This window comes from Xiphophorus hellerii, chromosome 19 (assembly GCF_003331165.1).
Source record: "Xiphophorus hellerii strain 12219 chromosome 19, Xiphophorus_hellerii-4.1, whole genome shotgun sequence".
NCBI lineage: Eukaryota > Metazoa > Chordata > Actinopteri > Cyprinodontiformes > Poeciliidae > Xiphophorus > Xiphophorus hellerii.
This window is the reverse complement of record NC_045690.1, coordinates 16,261,457-16,286,805: the sequence shown is the minus strand read 5'-3', so window position 1 is coordinate 16,286,805 and position 25,349 is coordinate 16,261,457. Positions and strand designations below refer to the sequence as shown.

The 25,349-nt window shown below is 37.9% G+C and overlaps 1 protein-coding gene across 1 annotated transcript; it reads right to left on the bottom strand.

Moving 5' to 3' along the window:
* Window positions 1–508: 508 nt before the first annotated feature.
* Window positions 509–24,663, bottom strand: LOC116708842 (zinc finger MYM-type protein 4-like). Its single transcript, XM_032546902.1, is given in 30 exon segments — window positions 509–1,623; window positions 2,081–2,155; window positions 2,240–2,333; window positions 3,152–3,432; window positions 3,434–3,488; window positions 3,491–3,617; window positions 3,694–3,845; window positions 3,924–4,053; window positions 4,906–4,982; window positions 5,085–5,330; window positions 6,059–6,176; window positions 6,255–6,376; window positions 11,663–11,801; window positions 11,980–12,023; window positions 12,579–12,692; window positions 12,778–12,952; window positions 13,998–14,152; window positions 14,883–15,033; window positions 15,135–15,515; window positions 16,044–16,159; window positions 16,270–16,420; window positions 16,567–16,779; window positions 16,984–17,209; window positions 18,003–18,127; window positions 18,258–18,454; window positions 19,612–19,675; window positions 21,315–21,461; window positions 21,553–21,605; window positions 22,626–23,211; window positions 24,418–24,663. Coding segments are annotated over 30 exon segments (4,695 nt in total). The 5' UTR covers window positions 24,457–24,663; the 3' UTR covers window positions 509–1,481.
* Window positions 24,664–25,349: the final 686 nt, after the last annotated feature.

Below are 25,349 nucleotides of genomic sequence, written 5' to 3'. Positions count from 1 at the left end.
AGTTAGCCCATCTTTTGAGGTTTAGTAATTTTCTGTCTGTAATGTATTTAGGGCGGTTTCATTGATTGTATTACATTGATCACTTAATGCTTTGTTCAAAAATTTTAAATCGTTTTTGTAAACATTTATTCTGTGCTGTGGATTAGTACTTTTGTCACTCAAAGGTGCATAACCAAGCACTCAGAATTTCATTGAATCTAATGTTTTGTCCTAGACCAACAAATCTGCTTGTTTACAGCTGCATAATGCTCAGTCTTTTACAAGACAATTAGCTCATTTTCTCATAAAGGAACTGAAAACCTGCTTTTTTAGAAGAATGTGCCACTAGTTTGAAAGACCTCATTCCTCTACATGTATTTGTAGCTTTCCTATGGATATAAAAAAAAATTACAGTAATCAGTCAAATTAAGCACTGAGGTAAATTAACTTGGCTCAGACATGTGGTGGACAGATTTTTAGTTTGCAATCCTATAGCCATCCATGTTCCTGCTATATCTAGATTTTTAAATTCATAATAAGATCTTGTATTTGTTCTTCAGAAAATTTACTTACTGCACTGGAAACCCATCTGAAAAATTGTTGAATTTTGAATTGGAAAAAAAAAAAGTAGGAACCCTCTAGATTCTTAAGAGTAAATATAATGTATGTATTTCCAAGAAGTGAGGCCTGAATATATGTTCTGTGTTCATCATGTGGACAGCAAATTCAGCACTGAAGACACCAGTTTGCTTATCAAATTATTAGTCAATCCATCAAAAAGGGTGAAAGCACAAATTCCCTGGTTAATTAGCTTAAAGGTTCAAAACACACAGATTATCTTTAAACAGTTCTTTAATATTTTTATGCAGTGTTGGAACTAGCCACAGAAATTGATTGTAATCTGTTAGCATTTTTTGTTATTTCTTAACAACACAGCTTTCTGTGTCTGAAACAAATTAAACTCTTTGGGGCTTCAGTTGTAATGAGTTCTCATACAGATGCAATAACATTTGATGACAGAAACATTTACAGGACAAGTGCACATCTGGGATTCATGAAAAGGAACTGAACATTGCATGTTGAATATAAAAATGGAAACAGCTCAATGTTGTAACCGAACTAAATCTTGTAAATAAAAGTACACAGTCAACTAAAACAGCCAATTAACAACGGTAGTTATGAAAGGCCACAAGGAGCTTAAAATAGAACAAAATAGGATATGAGAATGAAAAAGAGGCACTAAGAGAAAGTGTTGCCCAGATAGGGTTAGGGTTAGGGGTTAGGGTTTACCCTGACATGTTTATCTTCTATGTGCTAAATCATATCAGGAATTGATAACATTTAAAATAACGAGTGTCCTTGGGGAAGATTCAAAGTTTCTCCAGAGAAAGCACTGAAACAAAGAGAGCCAACAGCTTTTCATCATATATATATAGTCTAAAAATAAAACATCCAAACAGTGGAATAACAGCAAAACACACTTAAAATGTTGGTCTCTTCTGTCACACGGACGACTGAGAGAGTCCCTCAGCTGCAGCTGATCGCTCGTGTTCCTGCTGAACCTCCCTGACTGCCAAGATGCGAGTGAGCATGCTCTGGAGGGTGGAGGCGTCCAGCGGCTGGGACGAGTACCAGTAGGAGCTGCTGATGACAGATGCAGGAGTTATTACCGTAATAATAAAAAAATAAAAAAAAACACTTTCTTTTAAACCTTCTAGTATGATCAAACCGTCTGGGAACATTTCACCAACTGCTTCTCAATACGTAACCTGGGAGTGTTTGATTTTTCTAAAGAAGCAGTTGTATGCTACATGACATTTCTCAACTGACTAAAGCTATTTTTACATTTGTAAGCATATATGAGAGTCTAAAAAGTTTTAGCGAGTGATGCATGACTTCTCATTTTCCTGGGGTATAAATGTGATGTAAAACAGTGCTTCTTTTTTGTCTACTCTTCAAAATACTAAAGACAACGGTACATTAGATCAAATAAGGCAGAAGTTATAGAAATACTTCTCTCCCAGGGTTTGACATCAGAGGAACCTTCGCGTTTGTGTTTAGTTTCTTGTCTGCAGAGGGAAATAAAAGACAATTTTCTCACCTTGACCTGCATGTGTGGATGTTCCTTTGAGGCCAGAGGTAAAACATGCTGCTTTGATTCTTCACAGACTCTGGGCTGTAGGAGGTCAAGACGACAAACCTAAGATGTATTGTCTTTAAACAGAAGCAGGTGTGTCTGTGTGCCTCTGTGGGGACTCACCATCTAGAGAGGTAGAACTCATAGAGTCGGACGGGACACTGCAGGGGGTTGGCTGCGTTTTCCCACATCTCTCCGTTGCTCCCTATCTGATGCTCTGGAAGCAAGATGAGGTATGTCACATTTTAAAATACATTCGAAGTTATTTCTTATTTTTCCAAGCAGGCAGACTTTCTCTCTGTAAAAGTACCCTAGGCCCACTAGTCTTTCTAAAGGATATTTTCTTGGCATCGTAACACATTTTTGATCCCATCCTTTGAACCAAAACCTGGAATATGTCAAATTTGTGAAGAACATGACTGAAAACCAGCAGGAACGAGTATCTAAAAGTTAAATACCCAGGAAAACTAATCCAACAAAGGCCTGAGACAGGACCTAACAGATGTGTAGACAGTTAATCATCTACTAGACAGCAAGTGTTTAGCTAACAGAGGAAAATTATAAATATATCTGTCAAAATCTATTTCTAATTATTGATCATGACCAGTTTAAAAATTAATTTTCCCTCCACTTCACTTGTGAGCCATTACCTCGTGTTGGTATATCATTTCAAATCTCAATTAAATACAGTAAAGTTTTGGGCTGGAATGTGGAAGAATGAGACAAAGGTTTAAGGTTCATGAATACTTTTGGAAAGCTCTTTGACTGTCCACCCTTCCTCATTGACAGGTTCACTTCAAAAACAACAGAATGATGGAGGAGAGCAGGAGTCGGTACTTATTTTATCTTGCACACATGCTGTGTTTGAAGCTACACTCTTGCTGATGTTCTTGGCCTCACAAAGGTAAATGTTGTAACATGTAAAGGGGGAGATACATTTTAGAGCTGCAGTGAGTTAATATAAAGGACTGGATTAGTTTCAGCTATAAGAAATAATTTGAAAAAGCCACAAAAAGTTGCTTTTCGAGGCGCCACCTTTCTGCTCAGAGCCAGATGTCCCTGTGCTGTTTCTCTCGTACTGGAGGTAAACATTTCCGGCTGTGCCTTGGGGTTTGTAGCGCCGGGTGAAGTTGGAGAAAGACAGACGTTGGTGCTCTGCCAGCGTGGTGAGGTGGAGGTGCTTGGTGCAGAAGAAGAGCAGCGTGTTGAGCAGCACTATGGGTGAATAGGCACCCAGCTGCTTGCACTCCCACAGGTAAGACTCCTCGATGCGAGAGGGAACGATCCCACCTGAGGGAGGAAATGGGAATGTTGGGAAAATCAGGAAAAACTTGAGTTCTGATTGAGTTAAGATGGCCAACTGAAAGCTTGACTTCAGTGATGTACCACTTGGTTGCAGCTTTGGTTTCCAAAGTTGAAGCATCCTGCTGAGCTCGCTGCCAAACTGACTGTAAACCTCATCTGTGAAAATGTTTTCTATCCGCCCCCGCAGGAACAGATGCTGTTCACAGAGAAGACAAACTAGATCAGAAAACTCTGAATAAACCAAACTGGAAACCAGGGTGATGTTTGTGCACCTGTTGGATTCCCAGACAGAGGTAGAAGATGCTGTCCGGGCTGTAGGGCTCTCCGTTCGGCCGCCGGACCTCTCTGATGAAGCGGGTCAGAGCGAAGCCCAGCTCAGCGGAGCTGCACTGAACGATGTCCTCTTTGAAAACTACTCGACTGGCTGTGGAGGCAAAAGAATAAAATGTTTATGGGAGCAGTTTGGAGAAATTCAAGGAAATGAACGACGACGTTGCCTCACATTCTGTTGGCTGCTTGTTGCTTTGTTGGATCCAGCTCGTCCAGGCTTTGACCCCGTACAGATGGTTCAGCTTGGAGGAGGCAGGTGTTCCTGAAACACTTCGATCAGCAGAACCAGTTCGCCTGCGACCCTGGATGGACAGATGGTGAGAGCTTTAGTTCAAAACAACCCTCTGAAATAATGAAATGCATCTCAGAATGATAAACCCACTTAAAATATTAACAGATAACAAAAATAAGACAAATACCCTGCAGTTCTACTCAAATAAAGCATTAAAAGGACATATTTCTACTTTCACCAACTTGTGAAATAATCTGTATTTAATAATTAATACACTAAATATACTAAATAATCTGTATTTAACAGTGAATACAGGCTATTTGAAGCACAAGTTTTAACTTCTGCTACATTTACTTAGTTTGCAAAAGTAAAACAAGATCAGTTTGGATGCTTTTTTTGTTGTTGCTTTTGGTACAGTCTACCCAAAAAATCAAATCAAATAGTTTGAATAAAGGTTGTATAATGAGATTTCACTATTTATATGTAACATAAGAAGCTCAACAGAGAAAGGACTATATAAATTATTTTAGTGAACGCTGCAGAAATCTTTAATCCTGACCAACTACATTTTTGCAAAATCTAGCATCAGCTCTGCTTGTTGCACATCTTTGCTCTCTGTGATTCACAAAGCAAATAGCAATAGTACTAAGTACTAAATAACCAAAAATAATTACTGGCTGAAGTACATATTGTCACTGTATTTGTAATATTGTCCTCAGAAGCAAAGTTGCAAAACTATGCTTCTGAGAAAACTATAAGGATTAACTATAATCACTAAAACTACTTAAAACCGTCTAATTTTGCTTTACTTTTATATTCTTAAAAAAATACTTTAACTTTTGAGTTTTGTCCTGGCCTCGTTTGACTTGAGCTTCTCTTATCTTTAAATTTTACAAGGCTGGTCTGTCAGAAAGTGTTGTACCCGTTTCCTGCCGTAGGAACCTTCTCTGCGTCTCTTAACTCCTCGCTGTTGAACAGACGAGTTCTGATTCAACAATTCTGTCAAAACAAATATAAAAAAAAACTCTCAGCGTCGGTGTTTATACAGCTGAATCAGTTATATTTCTTATAACCATAAATAAACCATAAATGACAGCGCACCAGGCTGGAGGTCAGCTTCCAGATCCATCACAGGAGAGGAAGGAGGCTGATCTTTGCTTCTGCTGCTGGGAGGATGATTGATGACAGCCGTCCCCGTCTCTGGTTGGTCATCAGTCTCATGATCTGGTGCTTCTGTGCTTCTCTCTGAGTTTTCAGTCTGAAGCAGGTCAGTCTGAGCTGCTATCTCTTCATTTTGCTTTGTGGGACTGACGACTTCAGTCTTAACATCCCCAGAACTGCACTGATCTACAGCAAAGAACACACAAACCCAAGAAGCAGAAGAAAGAAGAAGATTTTAGTCCTGAACCTAAATCACGACTGAAGAGTCTGAAGCAAAACATCTTAGATAAAACTTCTTCCTGGTTTTATATAGTAACAAAACTGCTCATAGTTTAAAGTTTCCTTACAGATAGCCAAATTTTCTATTAAAGTTGACTTTTTCACTCATCATCTCTCCTTGTTGCTCACATCACTGGGAAATCATGTAGTGAAAGCTCAGTTAGCGAAACAAAGAAGAAATTTTAGGAGTAATAAAGTACATCAGGTAATCTTTCAGCTAATTGTCTAAAGCATGCCTGTTTTTCAAATCACTTAAACTTATTTGCCTCCCTGGAGTTCACTTGATGATATTTGCATAATAAAGGCATTAAAGTATAAAGTTATAACATTAGAAACAGTGTAAAAAGTACCAGGACTTTGAAGGCATCGTAAAAGATTTTATGTTTATTTCATTAAAGCAGAGGCCCATGAGTCGATTGCTGGTTTCCTGCAACTTTGTTGACTAAATGAAAATATCAGGAGTAAGGCAAGGCGGTTTAGATTTTATTTTGACAGGGGCTTTGGCTCGATTGTTTTTTTTTGCTTCATTTTAAGACGTCCAAATTAAAATGATTTATTGTAGAAGAAACAATTTAAATCCTCCTGATGATCATAACTGATTCCAATAGGGATTTTGTTTCTTCTGAAATCGTTACCTATACTGGAAGAATATCTTTTTTTTTTTTCTTCCTCCTCTTCATCAAGTTTCTCCATCTGGACAGCTGCATCTTTCACATCCTTGGTCTGAGGCTTGACAACAATCGGCACTGGAATCTGGAAAACAGATTCAGTTCCAGCGACTCCCAGTGTAACCAGTTATTCCCATTTCATACAAAGTGAACTGGCACATACCGGCATGGGTACCACCATGGCAACAGGCGTGTGCTGGGAGTACATGTTCATAGGCACTGGGACAAAGACTGGTACTGGTACTGGTACTGGAACCATGAACACCTTCATGTTTTCCTCCCTGTCTGCAGCGGAGATAATAATGAGTAAAGGGAGAAAGAGGAAGGTTAGAGTTTCTTGTGTTTATTGATATAATCTTAATCTAAAATAAACACTTGCAATACAACAAAATATTTTGGAATACATTTATTTTTAGCATATTGTAAGGAACAGTAGCGGTTCTAGACCAAATTCACAGATCTATGATTTTTTATGGTTGAAAAATACAAAAGAATGAAACAACAAAAAGGTGGAGGTTGTAGATCCCTGATCTATCAGGGAACTGTGATCCTAAAGCAATATGGATAAAAGCTATAAGAGAAGCCTTAATTAATTTTAATTAATTGTTACAGTAAAACTTAGGACTTTGGAGGTAAACCAGGAAACTCGTTAAAGACAAAGTAGTTACAATTTGTGTGCCAATGGAAATCATCACAAGAAACTGATGCAATATAATTTTTTTTAGTACGAGGGCCAGTTTCAGATTTTTTTTAAAAAAAAACCCAATCCTTTTATATATTGTTTAAAACGCTGCAAAGCAGTTTTTTCTAAATTAAACCAAACGAATATAGATTTCTCTATTTTGTATTATTCTTTTGACCAATAAAGCTTTATGAAAACATATTTTTTATAAACTTAAGATGGTATTACTCTGTTTTAGATTATTACATAATGTTGCACACCATTGGCGGCTTTTTATTTCTACATAGCTTAAAGTTCCCTTCGATAAACCAAAGTGCAATTCTAATATTTAGCCAGCAGATGTCGACATTTATACACGTATCTGCTGCGCAACATCCAGAAATTTCTGTAGGTCAGAGGTCCTAAAAGTAAAACTAACCTTTGACTATTTGATGATAGCATGCCACAACATAACTGAGAATAACAAATATCTTCTGTGGATCATCCAACAAGTGTAATCGGATAAAAAAAACAGAGAACTGAGAAGTCTTTTTTTTCTTTTCAAAAACCATTTATTGAGACTGTTTTCTTATAACAAGACCACTTACTTAAAATTCACTTGGTAAAAATCCTAATCAGACAAAGATTTAATGTCCAAAGTAAACTTTACCGTTGTAAAACAAAGCTGGAATCGACTCTGATGCATCAGTGAAGTGTTGCAAGGACGTCACTGTAACTTCAACAGTCTTAGAGTAACAACAAAAACGGATCAGCAGAACAGGCGATTCAAAATTGCAGGTTACAGTCTGTGTGTGATACAAAACTTCACACTGCTTGCTTCCAGCTCAAGTCACATTATCCTGGCAACAGTGTTTTATTCTGATTTAAACGCTCAATGTGATGTTTAAAGACATCTAGTTGAATTCATTCATAACTGAACAGATGATGATGGATTAAAAAGCTTGCATCCACAAATCCATAAATGTCATTTTCTCTAGAAGTTCACCATAAATTAGTGTTTTAATGAAAGGAAACCAATTTAATACTGAAATATCGATTAGAAAATAAACATGGCACAAAGCAAATGAGGTGGAAAAAAAAAAAGAAAATGACTAATAAAAAGATGAACAGTTTTGCACTTGTTCTTCAGAGGAAATGTTTAAATAAAAAAAACATGCTGTAAAAGGATGAAATGTGATGAGTAAAAGTTGACAATGCACTGTAACTTTAATGACATGTTGATGTGTTCTGACACATATATTAATGAGGTAATAGTTTATTAGATCTTACAGTAGGCTCCGAGAATCCGAGAAGCCCTTCAAGTATTTCATCCTCAACCAGTAAAAGCAACATTAACACAAAGAAGAACTTTAGTACTACAGCAAATCACAGAAATCCTGTGGAAACTAAATACTGCTAACTTAAGATAATATACAGGGTTCCTACATGACTTACAAATACAAATAAATACAAATGTTGGGATTTTGTGAAACATTTAGTTTCAGGTTTATTGGCAGTGTGCAGTGAAAGAACAATAAAGGTTTCAAATCTGTGTGGAAAAATCGATTTCTTTAATTTAGAAAAAGCAATTTTTGACTGACAAAGCTGAACAAATGTTCCTGTGTACACTTATTTTCAGCAGATATCTTAAACCCCCAAATTATATGAATGGAAATTATTTTTTATTTGTCTAGAGACCAATTTTTATCTTGAGAAAATGACTTCTGGAGTTTCAAAACATCTCATATTGAGATAAAACCTGAAGTGTTTGGTACTGATTAAAAGTTTGATTAGCTTGCCGTCTTAAGATGAGAGCTCAAGATAATTATGTTCAGCTGATAAGTTCTTTGTATCAGAATACAATGTTGAGCTCATTCATGTGAATAATTTTAATATAAATAAAACCCCTAGTTTGTTTTGTAGTGACAAAAGCTTAATTAGGTCGTCGTTATTCACATCATGTAAGTTTCTAAGATATGACTGTCCATAAAATTCACAAAACAAAATAGTTCAGATGGATTATTATTTTATTACTGGTGTATTTATTTGTTCTCATTACATTATCTAGAAATATCTAACCACTTGCTGACAAAGGTTTCAGTGTCTCGCGATAAGACCTGAAGATCATTTTATGCTTTTTTGATATTATCTTTAGATGACATCATGTAAACCTTCCCTGGCAAATGATTTAGAAATTTAATGAGAAGCTTATTATATAGTAATAATTGTTCAATTAGGATATTAACTGAAATCTCAAGATTGTTTTGTTGTAGCAAAATTGTCATAAAATCATCTTGAAATAACAGAACCCAAAAGTTTTTGCTGCAAAAAGTTTCTATTTTTCATTACCTCAGGATATGAACTTTACCTTTACAATGGGTCAATATTTTGATCAGGATTACTATGTTTGTTGTGCCAGATCTCAAGTTAAATTTAAACTGAATTATTTACGTATCTTGATAATTAAATCATTATCTAGGAATAAAATGGTTTGGATCTCATGCAAACATTTTCCATTTTTTAGATTTCGTTGTCCTTGTGACAATGACAATAAAGATTTATCTTATCTTAATATTTTTGCCCAGTTTGTCACGCAAAAGGTTTTATTATATTATCTCAAAATAGCAAGATCTTGAAACATTTGCAGCAAAATGTTTCATTATCTTATCTTCAGTCGTTTTGTAGAGAGAACAGTTAAATTAACCTGAGTTGAGGTCTCTGACTGTTTTGTTGCATCTTTATCTCAAATTCAATGCCCAAACTTTCTGGCAAATACAGCCAGTCTCATTCTTAAGAGAACATGAGTAAGCCTTTTTTTTTTTTTTTTTTAAATTAAATAACATCTCACTATCTCGACACATCAAACCACCAACTTTGGAGATATTTGCTTATTATCTTGCTTATTCATGTTGAAAATATCCATCAAAGACCAATGATTTTTTTCCCCTTAATTATACCCAAGAGTTGTGACAATAATGAATCAAAAAATAACTACTTCTTTGAGGTGCAATCCCTATGTTATATGAAGAATTTTTTTTGATAATCAATAGACAACGAGCCCATGACGCTGAGACAAATCCTACCAAAATGATTTAAAGTAGTTCACATCCGTTAATAACTTCAAAACTTCCATTATGTGTGATCGGTTTAATAATTACTCTACTTTTTATGAGTAAATTTGTTGGGCAAAGTCAGATTTTTATGAGACAGTATATGGAGAGGAGTCTGCAAACACTTTTCTTTTCCCCCCCCACAAAATGTCTACAATTTTATTTTGTCCACATCAATCAAGGTTTTAAATTCCAATCTATACTTTTCAACATTGTAGGAACCCTGTAATTACAAAGAAAATACAAGATCAGTTTTTCAATTTAGTGAGAGATGCTCCCAGCATGGTTTGGGATTAGCACAGACTGCGTAGTGTGAGACTGAACAGGAAGATTTTTAGGCTGCAGTTTGTTTTTTGTCTGTGTCTGCAGCCAGAGATGGGAGATGGCTTCTCAAAACAGCAGATCAGGAAGCTGGAGAGAGAAAAACCGGGTGACAAACTCGACCCTCAAAAGAAGTCAACATGTACTTCAACAACTAAAGACAGCATATAAACATTAAACTGCATCAGTAAGCATAAAAACAGGTTTATTGGTATGAATTAAAGTGTTTCTGTTACTCGAGAGGCTCACCTGGTGCTTCGTAGTTAAGTTTTGTGTGGTAAAGTTCAAAACAAGGCACAGGACAGAGGCTGGGCTCCTCAGTACATGTCTTACAGTAAAACGGTGTCTGTCTCTTCATTGTGCCACACTCTATTTCAGACTCCACATCCTTCTCTTCCTCCTCATTTTTCTCCTTGCTGACAGAAATTTCCTGCTCCTTCTCTGGCTCATCGTCACCATCCTCCATCTTTCGCTTCTTCTGTCCAGCCTCGCCTTCATCCAGCTTCCTCTTCCTCCTCTGGGAGCACACCTTGCAGCTGGAATCCGTCTCTTTTCTACCCAGGAAATGGCGCCCGGTTAGTCGAGCTGGCGTGAGGTTGCTCGGCTCAGTTTCCTCCTGGATTTTCGGAGACCGCGGCGGCGATCTGGATGGTTGGTCGGACTGCGAGGAGCTATCTAGCAGAGCTGGTGCAATTGTTAAGAAAACTATTTAAATGAATCCCAGAAGAAGAACATTCAATAAAACATCTAAGATGTGACAAAAGCTTGTTTTAGGGATATTAGTCCAGATGATTCTCTATTAAAAAAAACTTCTTTAAAATTTTAAACAAGTTTTTACACAGCAGTCAGAATGACCTGAGTTTAGAAAATCAAGAAGGAATTCACACAGTTGGGAAAAAACAAACAAACATTTAATTCAATTTATTTTAAACTGTAATACATTTTTAACACAAAAGTACAAATTTCCTATTTGTATATTGTAATTTGTATCTCCTCCTCACTGAGATCACTGACTGCTGTATAGAGAAAGAATATTGACTACTAAGAACTACTCCGCAAAATCTCACTTCAGGTGATAAAAATGAGAAAATGAGAATGTTTGTAGTTTGTAAATTTCTCAACATATACAAACTAAACATTTCATATTAGACCTACTATATACCCACACTGTAAAATGAGTGTAAAGCCGAGTGTTCATTCAGAATAGATTGCAGGACTTCTTTCTTTGGCGACTGTTCAAAAGCCATGTTTAGATGTGAAACAGCAGAAATTCATCCCCTCATATATTCCATTACGTTGCTCATAGTTACATATTGACATGCAAAAGTGTTAACATTGGCATGTTTCATTTGCTAGCTGCATAAGACTATAAATAAAATAAAAGGTAGCCACTAAAGTCCTTAGGAGCACATTAGTCTCCTTTGCAGCATTCTAGCTTGCAGCAAGCCTAAAACAGTGAAAGGGGTTTCATGTAGTTACCTTCTGGTTCAGGGGAAGGTGAAGGCAGCTGGCACATGATTTCCTGGTCCATGGTGAAAGGTCGGCACAGAACAGATTTGTTTTTCATCTGACGGCGACGGGGCGCGGGCGCTCGCATGGCGTCAGTCTGAGTACTGGCCTGCGGGCGTCACAGATTTGGTCTGATTATTTCCTATAAATATGTTTTCTCTAATCAGGTAAATAACAGTTAGAACCTCAGCAGTTTAAAAAGGACAAAAATGCTTTTTAAAATCTTGTTTAAATGATATTTAATATATATTCAGTTTGAACTGTATTTTAAAAAGAAATGTTCATACATGATCAAGGTTCTTTCCATCTATGCTGGAGGATGGGAGCTCTCCTGCAAAATCGGGATAAAAACAAAATGAGAAACACGACAAAAACTAAAATTAAACAGCTATATCAGAAGGCCTAAATTAGTTCAAACGTCTGTGTGTGGAAGAGTTTTAAAGGGGAAAACACAACTGACAATGGGATAAAAACAAATAAACAAATAAAACCAGTTTAACAAAATGGAACAATAAAGAATGAACTTAATGGTGAAAGAAAGTGACAGTTATTTTGAGGTGTAGAATAATAGGTGCCTTCCATGCATTGCATGGAGGCATTGAAATGCCTTGCTTTGCTTTCCTATGCATTGCTATGGCAGGCCCCAAAAATACTTTATAAAGGGGAAGAACAAAAAAGAAATAAAGTAAAAACATAGTAAAATACTGCAGAAGAACAAGACTTGTGTAATTTTCTAGGGAAAAAAGTGAAGCTGAATTAAGAGTTTCAACATGTTTTCTGGACTAGCTATGCAAACTTAAGATGCAGAAAATAAATAAAGTCAAACAAATAAAGTAAAAAAAAAATGGACTTAGAAAATTTCAGGATGTAAGTGGTAGAAACTAACCGGTCAGCGCTGTACCTGCCGATCCGCTGGGCTGGGAGGCCGAGCCGTTGGCTAAAGAGACAACATCTGCAATGACAGGATTCATCTTCGAGGGGTGATGAGGCTGCGCTGGAGCTGGACAAACATTTAAATTGAAAGATTGTCTTACTGAAGCAACAGACAACTGGATAAGAAACTTTGATTTTAAATAACTTGTTACCGGATGGCAGTGGCGGGGCAGAGGCCATGCCGTTGCTGGTGTGTTGGCTCGCCTCAAAATGAAGGCAGCAGTACTGCAGCAGGCAGGCCATGTTGCAGAAGTTGCAGACTGAACCCAGGCACTGCAGTTTCTCACTCATGTAGCCCTGCTTCCTGCAGCTGTCGCACCGACCCATCTGGGCAGAGGAACAGTGAGGGAATAAAACATCAGATTTGATCACACTGGGATCTAAACCGAGGGGAGCCAACAGACCCTGACCCAGAGCTCCAAATCTACACATGCTCTGTGGAGGAAGTTCATGCTTTTCAGATCTGATGTATAACTACAAAAAATGTCAAATTCTCACTCAAAGCATACAAATTGATTTATTTTACAAATGAATTTTTCCAGCGCTGCAGAAATACCTGAAAATGAACCAAATATGAATCACAGAATAATAATAACCTTATTTGTTCTGTTTCACTGTGAAAAACATGAATATGACAGATGGCAAAGTTTATAAATTACACACATTTTCTTCCAACTAGAGTATTGTTACAAATTACCATTAAGTGTCATAATTAAAAAACTATTAACATTGTACACATTATTCTAAACAATATTACATTTATGATCAGATTGGACTGTGTACATGACTTTAAACGGTTGCTAGGATTAAGATTAATAGCATTTTTGTATATTTGGAAATTAATTCAACCAGTTTTTCTTGAAATTGCTCTAAGAAGACATTTCTTGTGAATTTATGTGATATAAATAAGCTGATAATTTGTAAGTGATACAGCTAAAGAAATAGACACAATAAAAAAATAGAAAAAATGACCAAATTGAATCCTCGTGCTGCTTGGTGTAAAGAGTCTGACCTTCCTTCCTGTTTCTGATAAGGGCTCTTATTCAGAATATTTACACGTGAGTATGAAGTTTTTACTGAAATCTCCAAGGGAGGAATAACGATTTTGTTTATACACACTCTAATCAGAGGAGGGAAAGAAGAAATCAACCTAAAAAGAAAGAATATAGATTTTCTACCCTAATATTTACATATTTTTTTTACATCCTTGATGTTCCTGAAAGGTAAAATATCCACAATGGATAACAGGAGATTCTACTTCTTTAAGACAAGTTTTTGTTTCCTTTTTTGGGCATGAGCTGCCTCAATGTTTTTTTTTTTTTGTTACTTGCTGTATGAACACATTGTTGTGGGACGTCTGTCCTATACTTACTCCATAGTAGAGCACCGTGTACTGCGACATGCAGTGAGGTTTGCAGAACTCCTCGATCTTCCCTCCATAGTGACTGAGCATCATCTTCTGGCCAAGGCCACAGCAGTAGGAGCAAGGGCGCAGGGCGCGTTCCTGTTTGAAGAACTGCTTACAGTCTGGGGCAAAAGAAGGAAACGCCGTTTTAACAAGATTAACAATCCGAAACTTGTCAATGAATCTGTTAAACCTGCTGCAGCTGACTTGACTTGAGGATTCACTTTATTTAGATCAAAATTCTATACTTTTCCAGATTCAAACCTTCAGAGATTTCCGTATCTCTAAACACCATATTACAGTATAAACAAACAGATTCAGGCAGATCTTTTTATTGACGACTTTGTAAAAATGTAAGCTTGCAAAAGCCAGAGATTATAAAAAAGGAGGAGGAATGTATTGATTTTGTCCTTAATTGATCTGTGCATTTATTGTCTTTTTATTTATTGTGAATTTTTTCTGATAAGAACTTTGATTAATTGTCTTGATAAATTTGAATTAATGATAAAAACAACATCTACAATTATACTGTCAGTTTTTTAATACTATTTTCTCCCATTTGTTACACAAGAGCATAGATAAATATCAGTAAATTTGACTTTGCATCATAGGAAATTAAGAAATGCATTTAGTTAGTATTAGTATTTATAATATTTGCCGTTGTAGCTGCAAAATTCTCTAATATAAGACGCTAAAACACAGATCAAAATCAGCCACAAAATTCTGATTGGTAGAGTAATTGGTACTCTACATTTTATATTATAAATATTTTCCAGTGTTTATTTTTGTAGGATGTTTAGTGAAGTACATCTTTTGCATAAGCAGAAAATAAAACATGATCTTTTAACGTACATTCACTGCAAAAGAACACGTCCTGGTGACTGAAGCTGGTGACTTCATAAAGGACCTTTTCTTCTTTACAGTAGTCGCACACAGAGAGGACATTTTTCTGGGTGTTGTACTGATCACAGCACGATTTACTGCATAACAACAAAATACGACCCTGTAGGCGGACAAAAATCCGACATAAGAGGCATGAATGTTTGTCAGCAGGGTTTCACATATTGATAGAACAAAGTTAAGAGAGTGACTCAAATTTCCCACCTGGTGGGTGATTAGCAGCGGCTTGTTGCTGAACTGTTTGCTACACTGATAGCAGGTCAGAGCGATGGCATCACTCAGCCCGTCCTCCAGCGGTTTGACAGGCTGTTCTAGGGGGGATCTGGCGTGGGCTTGTCCAGGAAGAGTAGGAGTGGACACGGCCGAATGCGGAGGCACTAGAGGGGGTACCGACGTGTAACTGGGGTGGTGTCCTGGGTATGGGACTGAAGATGAGTAATCCTGAGGAATGGGGGGGACAGAGGTGGCTCCGGTTACCCCATTGGCTGCGGTGGAGGGTCCCGGCTTTGGAGCATCCTTATTGGGAAGGTCCCTGAGAGACGAGGTTCCATTGGTAAGATCAGGCTGAGATGTGGGAGGAGATTTCTGCAAAATAATTGTACAAAAAATTCATAAGGAAGAACATAATTAAACATGATATATATATATAGGGATGCAAGTGATCAGTTAATGAGTTATTGATCGACTAACGATTAACTGATAAGTTTCCATTTTCTTAAAAACCTGAGTTTTCTCTTGTATCAATAGAATCTTTCCATAAGATGAAGGGCTAAATTTTTCACTTGTTGAGTGTTTATATTTCTAAACAGAACCACATAAAGTCCAGTTTCCATCCCACACTGTGTTGGGACCATTTCTCTTTCCTGCTCTGGGATCCCTCCACCATCTTTGTTTCTGCATCAACTGGCTCCAGTTAAGGAGGACCAGTGTCGCCCCCTGCTGGATGGCGGGCAAACTACAACACTAAAAGAAGGTGTAGCAGCCTTGATTAGTTAATCAATTGGAATTCATTTGAATCTAATAAACCATTATTCACCAATTAATCATAGGTCGATTGTTTGAATTCTACATATTTAATCTATTTAATCTGTAATAATACGGCTGATGTTTTACCCTGAATGTGGTCACACAGGCTAAGGAACAGAAGCTGCGAATGGTGCCATCCACCATGGCGAGATGATACTGAGGAACCGCAGAAACTTTACACAGGCCGCAGGGGAATGGAGTACCTACAAAAACAGTTGAATTAAACATAAACTAAACTATCATGTTTTAATGCTGAACCTTTAGATTCAGTCTGCAGGACCAAACTAACAATGCTACATCCATGGCATCGTACCTGTGAGGCTGTGGTTGGGTGGCCGACTCTGTTCCACACATGTTGGAGAGCAGTACAGTTGAACTTTACCCTTGTGGTCACGCTCCATGATGGTAGAGGACACCACTGTGGTCTTATGACAGTTGGCACACTCTGTCGTCTTTCTGCAACTCTGCAGGAATAAATTGTTGCTCACAATTTTTCAGGGAGTCCTGACCATAAAATTTCTGTCTCTACCGACTTGATTTGAGAAAAACAGAAATTCAACCTAAAACTGCAATAGAAAGGGAAACACCTACTTCAGTTCTTGCAACATACCTGTTTAAAGGTACCAATACAGGTGGAACTACAGAAGTTGAGCTGAGACTTTTCAATGGTCAGCATGTGACAGGAACCCGACTTGCTGCTGCAGTAAAGCCCACAGCCTTCACAGCAGTTCAAGGCAAGTTGGCGCTGTTTGCGCCAGGTTAAGAAGCAGTTGTCACTGCAGAGTCTGTGCAGTTTCCCTTGATAGGTGACTTCATGCTCAATCTGCTGCAGAAATAATGATCAAAGACAAAAACACCAAATGAGCTCGAGTTAAAAGGGACAAAAACAACGGCAAAGACATCTCAAGGACACAATCCATGCAATAAACCTTTATTAAAGATGACTTGCATCATAGTCAAAAGCAAATGTAAAGGTTTTTACATGCAGCTAAACAGAAAAGTGAAAAAAAAAATTAAAACATCATGCCTTGTTGGTGGATTTGCAGACGCCACAGAAGGGTTTTTCAGCTGGACGCTCCACTGGTTTTTCGGGTGGCTTCTCAGGCTTCCTCTCAGGTCGTTTATCAATTATAAATTTTTCGCCTTGTTTCTTCTTGTGTCTGTATACAGACAGACAGAACTGGCCACAAAAGTGCATGAATGTGCTGTTTTCTGCTGGGACTGTGACCATGTCCCTTGGCTGAAGGATCTCCCTGCAAACAGAGCAGAGGGAAGGATAAATGCAGATCATTGGTTCTCCAACGCGACACAGCTCTCAGGTGACACCAAGTTTGCTTCTAATTGGTTGAGAAGTGCTTCTTTATGTCTCCTCCCCAGAAACCACAAGCTTCAAGATACAAACTGAAGATCTCTACTTCAGCCACAGAAGTCCAGTTGTCTCTCAATGAGGTAAAGCATCTCAATTTTGGACCAGTCAAGGCGGATTTCTGTTGTAATAGTTTTTGTGCTGAAAGCTGATCAATGAAGATGTTAAATAAAGATTCTCATGTTCCTGAATCACGGTCAACTCTTTTTGTTTCCTCTCAGATTAAAGGTGGAAATCAAAGTAAAAACATAAAATGTCTCTCTTTGACTTGAACATTTCCTGTGAAATAAAACTTAATTTGTAGGGTTTAATTAGCGTAGTACTTGTTACTCAATATTTGCTAGTAAATTCATTTTGCCCATAGAAAGTAGATATGAGACAGTAGAATAATAAATATAATTCTTGGTTGACAGTTCTTGTTGATTTTTCCCATATTATCTTTAGTTGAGTGAATTTTTGTGTCAATTCCAAATAAATCTGAGATCCTGAGAAAAGTTCAGAAATGTCCTGATTGTTCTTTTTATGCTACACCTATTACTGGTAACAAATGAAGATTTATAAGTTTACAAACCCAAAGTTACTGGTAGATTTCATGACTGACACCTTCAAAGTGACCACATATGGTAGCTAAAAAAAGTAATGGAAAGCCTTGATGCGTTGCAGCCGACAGGAAATTCTACCTGTTGCACTGGAAACATGCGCGACCCTTTGTGATTGGTGGAAGATGGCCCGTCAGACAGACTGTAGAGCAGAAGAGCTGAGTTGAGCCTTTTCTTTGGAAAGCTGTTTGGCCTTTCAGCAAAACCTAGAAAATATTAAGACAGCATGACATAAACACCCATGTCCTCCAAATCTACAAAACAGACCATAAATAAAGAAAAAGCAGCGATGTAACAAAATCTATCACCTAAAGTGTAAACCCTGGAAAACTTTACCTTGGCACAGCCGCTGCAGCGAACACTCCCAGGTACCGCAGGTGGAGGAGGGCGCGGAGGGAATGCGGTCAATGTGGGTATTGGAGTCGGGACTGAAACTACTGGTCTAACTGGGAGGGAAGCCACGGCCTGCAGGACTGCTCCTCTGGTGGGGATTAAAATATGCGTCGTGGTCGGGGCCGGAACAGCTGGAGGCACTTGGATTAATAAAAAGGAGGGGCGGGAGATACATTTTTTAAACTAAATATGTAACTGTTTATTACTAATAACCAGTGAGTCTGACTACTGGTTCTGAATGAATTTTTGTTTTTAAAATTTAAGTAAGAACTCTTGATCTAAGATAAGAACAGAAATAACGCAGAAAGAAGACAAATTTCAATTTAAAGTGCTAGACAATAAATTACGCATTTCAACCAAGGATGCTGAAACTTTTCTCAAATTAGCCACAGAAAACTGAAACATTTTCAGAAATACAAGCATGAATGTAAGAGTCAAGCAAAGTCACTTGTGCTGAAAAAGTACAGTGGAAAAAAAAACTTCTAGCTTCCACTTGTAAATTTTCAATGTAGCTTTAGTGGTTTATGTAGAAGCTTTGACAGGCTAAAGAGCGTCTTCAATTCCTTTTTAAAAAGATTTTGAAATTCAAGAAAAAAGGAGTCAATTAGAGGCTGAATATTCACATAAAACTGTCTGACCTATAATATAAGAACTGTTTAAGAAGCATGTTTTGTTGTACAGTGAAAAGAAAAGGCATTTTTCCATTAAATATTACCTCTAAAATGTTTTGATCATCAAATTCTCATATCAGACAAAGATAACTTGGGTAAATGAAAAACAAAATAATTTAACTCATGATGCCTTCAGCACTTCCGCTGCCCACCTGAAGGATTTGCTTTTTCCACTCCTGCGTTTTAATATATCTTTTTATACTTGAACATCTGTGGTTTTGTGCTAACGACAGGCTTTGCTTGTCTGAGGCGAGTTGCAATGAAAGCAGAGTGAACCATTTCTTCATTCCCACCTGTGACAACTGCAAATATGCAGCAATGTCACAGCAACACAAGGACAAACTGTGACACTAACAGAAAGAGAGACGATGCTCCCCAGAGCCCTTGCACCAAACTGCTGCCCATTAAACTCACAAGATAGACACGTCATCATGTAAAACATGGTAAAAAAAATACAACATGGCTAAGGTATTCCACAAAAAACATAAATAGTGTAACAAAAGCTTTAGTCTTAGTTTGATTGGGATCTTAATGAGAACAATTTATTTTACCACCTTTTTCTTCAAGACTTGTCTTTTTGAATAATCAGCCCCGTTATTTTTAAAGTAAACAGTAAAGACACTCACTGGTAGAAGACGTGAAAGTGTTTCCTCCTCCTACAGAGAAGACAGAGCTGATCCTCAGCTCTTCCTGAAAACATCAAGACAAAAACAAAGCAACATCTTTATACTCTTACTTGGTTTTATGCATCAGGACATAGAAAATGAAATGCAGCTCCACTCATGAATGAACAAACAATTTCATAGTGAGCAAGACCTGCAGAAAATAACAAAATATTCACCCTCAAAGGCAAGAGTTTGGTGACTGCTGTGCATATGTTCATAGGAGAGTTTAATACGGTGGCCGACAGGTGCAAATGCGCAGCAAAAGAGAAACATGCAAACAAAAAAAAAAAAAAACACGCGCACAAATTAAATGCGGCAAGCAAAAAGCGAATAAAATGCAGCAAACAAAAAGAGAGACGCAAACAAAAAAGAAGACACCCCCGAATGAAATGCAGCAAACAAAAAGAGAGACGCAAACACCCCCGAATGAAATGCAGCAAACAAAAAGAGAGACGCAAATACCCCCGAATGAAATGCAGCAAACAAAAAGAGAGACGCAAACACCCCCGAATGAAATGCAGCAAACAAAAAGTGTTGAAAACGGAAGTGCTCCAGACCACTAGGGGGAGTCAAAGAAAATAGTATTCATTTCTATGGGACCAGATGCAAGATTCAGAGAAAGAAATTTGAAAGAAAGTAAAGGTATCTCTCTGAATCTTGCATCTGGAAAGTGATTATTGTGAGAAGTCTGAAACAATAGAGCATGTTATTTTAGAGTGTTGTAAGTATGAAGAAGAGAGAAGATGCATGCTGAGAGAGTGTGTAGGTATTAAAGAAAGGTTTAATTTAATAGAATTTTTGAGGAGAGATTTCGGGAGTAGACATATTCAAATAATTATTCGGTATCTTAAAAAAACAAAGCTATTTCATAGGATATGAGTAGAGCAAGTTGGGTGTGAGTGTGTAAAGAATATCAAAGAGGGGTATATAAAGCTATAAGCAAGTTGGATAATATAAGCAGGTGTGTATGTGTGGGGGTATGTTTAATCAGGAGTTAATGGAGGGAAAAGGTAGAAAGTGAAAGTTTATAGACCATCTCGAACCACACTCCATACTGGTAAGTGGCGGTAATGCTACTGTAAGTTTGTTGCCAACCGCCAATAAATACCAAGAAGAAGAAGAAGAATCTTGCATCTGGTCCCATAGAAATGAATACTATTTTCTTTGACTCCCCCTAGTGGTCTGGAGCACTTCCGTTTTCAACACTTTTTGTTTGCTGCATTTCATTCGGGGGTGTTTGCGTCTCTCTTTTTGTTTGCTGCATTTCATTCGGGGGTGTTTGCGTCTCTCTTTTTGTTTGCTGCATTTCATTCGGGGGTGTCTTCTTTTTTGTTTGCGTCTCTCTTTTTGTTTGCTGCATTTTATTTGCTTTTTGCTTGCCGCATTTAATTTGTGCGCGTGTTTTTTTTTTTGTTTGCATGTTTCTCTTTTGCTGCGCATTTGCACCTGTCGGCCACCGTAGTTTAAAGACCAAAAACAACAGAATTTTCTGTAAATAATTTTTAAGTTACATTCCACAGAAAATCTGTGACTACTGAATCATGAATAGACAGGGGGCCCACTGCACTTTAAAAAATAATCTAAACTGAACTGTCCTAACAATCTCAACTGAGACTTCACTAAATCTGCAGCTAGTTTAGTTTTACATAACAACACCGACCTACCTCTTGCTCCAGCTCCTCTTTGATTTGCTTAGTTGAGTTCTGAGGAAGCAAAGCAGCATCATAGCCTTCATCAATCGGCTCGTCCTTAATGTTTATCGTGGGAGACTTCGGAGGATTATGATCCTCCCCTTGAGTGTTCCTTGACGTCTGAAAACAAACCAAAACACCCCCCAGCTTTTATGGATAACTGGCGCCAATTTGAAAGTGACACTACTCCAAATTTTGTTTAAATCCTGACCTCTTCCTGTTGGCTGTCTTCCGTCTCCTCTGTCTGGTTCAGGCCCCCAGCAGCTGGCAATAAAGAGAGAGTGTGTGTAAACCAGGAGAGATGATAGCACACCATTATTTCACCATAACCAGCAACATAAGAGAAGCCCACAGGCAATAACTGACTCCCTCCGTATGTTATCCTCTATTAGCACATAATCGCTCAGTGGAACAAAGCAAAACAACTTTTTTTACTTGGTTTTAAGCTCATTGTTTGTGTTAAGATGACTTTTCCAGACTCAAATTTCCAGAGTTTTTTTGCCCATTTTCTAAAGTTTAAATACTAAAGTCCACTACATATATTTATGGAAGTGATATATTGTTTTCATTTTGATGAGGAAGCACCAAAACCAGAGACAGGAAGGAGATAAGTAGGATCCACATAGTGAAGTGAATCTGCATGGCAGTACTGATGACACACAGACAGATGGACATATGACTAGATAAGGGGTGCCAATTATAAAAAAAAAATAAAATTCTGTTTTGATTAACATTTGAAGAAACTTGCAGGTTGAAAATCATTCATCTCCAGCTCATTAATCACCAATGAATCTTTTATTTACGTTATAGCTGCTGGTAAGCTTTTATCGTATTTTTAACAATCAATTTTAAGCAATGAGCTCCGAGTCTATGAGGCTGCAAGGCCTCCTATCCATTACCTTAATCTTTAGATCCCTCAACAGATTCTTGATCAGATTCAAGTCGGGGTTTTGAACCAACTGGGCTTCTTCAAAACATTAAGATTGCTTCCAATTAAAGAAAAAGATTTCTTCAGATTTGAATCTGTCAGTAGGCCGAGTACTTTTGAGCTCAAATGTGTGAATGGATGCAAGTGGATAGATGGACAAATGGCTAAACAAGCAGATTAGAGGATGGAACCTATATTTATAAAATAGGATAGTGAATAAAGTCTGTAAAAACAAATAGTTTTTCCGCACTCTAATTTCCAGACATGAAGAGTACTTTAGTAGTTTATATATTTTTCCAGAGAGTGTTGGGGCATTGTATTTAATCTCCTTCTTAGTATACATTGTGGACTTTTACCTTTGTCGTGCTCCGGGGTGTTATCCTGGGAGGAGTGGGAGGTGTTGGCAGACTCGGTGCTCCCCTCATTCTCTTGCTCCTCCTCTTCAGCTTCAGGTTTTTGGTCAAAGGGGTTGCTCTGAGACGCACTGTTCTCCTGACCAAGCTGACTTATTTTGCTGGCCTTACCCACATCAACATCTTCTAGGGAGCCCATCGGCAGGGCATAGTGCCAGTCCTCCTCATCCTCCTCCTCAGGCCCATAAGAGGGAAGACCATCCAGTGCATCATCAAAGGCTGCTCCACCACTCCCTCCACCTCCTCTTTCGCTCCTCACCATATTAAATGAGGACAGCTTTTCAGAAGAGGATGAAGTGAGGGGAGGAAAACTTGTCTCTCCTGTCCCCTCATCTGTCTTTTTCTCTTGTCTGCTAGAGTTGCTATCTTCTTCAAGCGGCTGACTTTCCGCTTGTTCTAAAGTTTCGTCCAGTCCCTTTGATTCTGGCTGACCGCCACTCTTGGAGGAACCCACAGAGCCTCTGGAGGAGTCGGCGAATTCTCCCAGCCCCATCACTTCATCGAACATTCGGGACATCTCCTCGTCGCGCTGAACGGAAGAAAATCCATTAGGAAAGAATCCCCTTAAGTTTTTCAATATGACTGATAAGCACTTAGGAATTTCCATCACTCGTACACTAACAAGGTTTCCTCCAAATTGATACTCAGATAGTTTTTTCATCTGAATTATGTTAATAAATTACTGCTGACTGGCTAAAACACCTATAAAGTGGTGTCTCCACTTTAGTTCATCATGAACTGATCATTTCATGATGTTCTCTAATCCTAACAGGGTCAATGAATGTTTGGAGGAGTCAAGACAGGACCTTTAGACCCGACACACTGTACCAAGTATTAAGCATAATAATGGGATATAATGGGGCTGTACCATGGAGGTATTAGCATAGTGCACAAAGTGGGTATAACTACATCACAACCGTAACTTCATCTCAAATAAGCAGCCAATCAATACATAGATAGTACCAATCAATACTGCTTTTGCCTTTACTTTAACCAAACTGAGGATTTGTAGACCACTTTTAAAAAGCCAGACAATGACAGAGAACAAATCTCCAGCTAGAATTATGTTACAAGTTTGTTTATAACTACAAATAGCATGTGGTAAAGGTGTAACTTCATAAAGGTAACCCTAAAACGGGGGTGCCTTTATGTACATTTCTGACCCTCTAGTTGTGGGTACCTCCCTAGTATTACATGGATCCAGGCCTAGTATGGTCCAGTTGTGTGCAAGAGGCGTGTCACCAACTCTTTAATAATAAGTAGTTAATCACCGTTTAATTTATTTTCAGATGCATAAATAGTCGCAAACGTACAACATTTGCTTAGGACAATTTAAAAAGATGGTGGAAATATTACGCCTTCAGAAGTCACTGCGGTGAATTTGAAAAAACTGACTAAAATCTGCTATTTTTATTGTTCACAGCAGTCCTTGATCGTGTTTTGTAAGAAATGGAGGCAACTGCAACGCAAGCCTAAAACGTATGGGTTAATACAGGACCTAAAGGTGTACAGAAATAGCAGCTAAACGCGGTGATTGTTTGCGTTTTCCATTTTTTTTTTCCTGAAACAAGATGCTAAGCAGGGCTATGTAGCTAGCTAACCGATGCTAGCCAAAAATGAGCACCTCTCTACCGGAAGCTGAACCTAAACTACAAAGGTTAAAATGAAACTGCGCTAACTAATACGTTTAGCCGTACCTGTCTGTTGATGATCACTTATCATTTCATTTTCATACCTTTAAACGTTTAAGTCGAAATTCCTCCGACTCCGCCATGTTTTAATTATGCTGCAGACACCGCGCTTCCAGATGCCCACCTCCTCTTTTTTTCCTCCTCCTCCGCCTCAATTGTGCTACAAGACGGACCAACAACAAATATGATGCATTTAATCAGGATTAGCTGCTAATTTAATTCTACAAATAATACACGCAATTATTAAACCTCGAGTGTTTTATTTAGAGACATTTTCAGAAAATACACAACTACATCAAAAAAGCTTTACCGTAACTCCTAGACTAAGTGCTCCCTTTCTATTTTTTTTTTTATTCCTAGCGATGTAGTAAATGGCATTTTGTAATCAAAGCCTTAAAAAGGCTTTTCAGTGTTTCCTGATTCCCTTCTCCAGACCTCCCTCAAATGCCAACACTCGCTTATAATTAGGCCAACACACTAACTTGCTGCATTAGAAGTTAGTCGTTTTTCCGACGTACCACAAATGCAACTTGAGGCTTTTCCTTCCTAGCTATTTCTAGGAAGTTTGTAGGTTTAAAACTTCCCTTTTTGATAAAGCTTATACAGATTATCCTAAGATATCCCTGCTGGAGGACATCCTGACTTGTTCTTCACTCTGACACTTTATTCTTCTACTACTCTCGAATTAGCATTATTTGCTATTATTTTAACTGTTAACTTTATGTTTTCTCAGTTTCCCTCTTCTCCCCTCCTGGTCTGGTGTATTTGGCTGTGGTACCTACCTAAAGAGGAGCATTTGCTGGGATAATGCTGCTAACCACTAAATGTTCTTCGCCTGCTATTAACGTTTTACTTTTTATTTACATAGCAAGTAGACTTGCTGCATTGTTCGATAACTAGGATCAGTTAGAATGTATGTAGATTGAATTGTTCTGCAAAATGCACTGAGATGTCTTGTTATAAATTGGAATGTTCA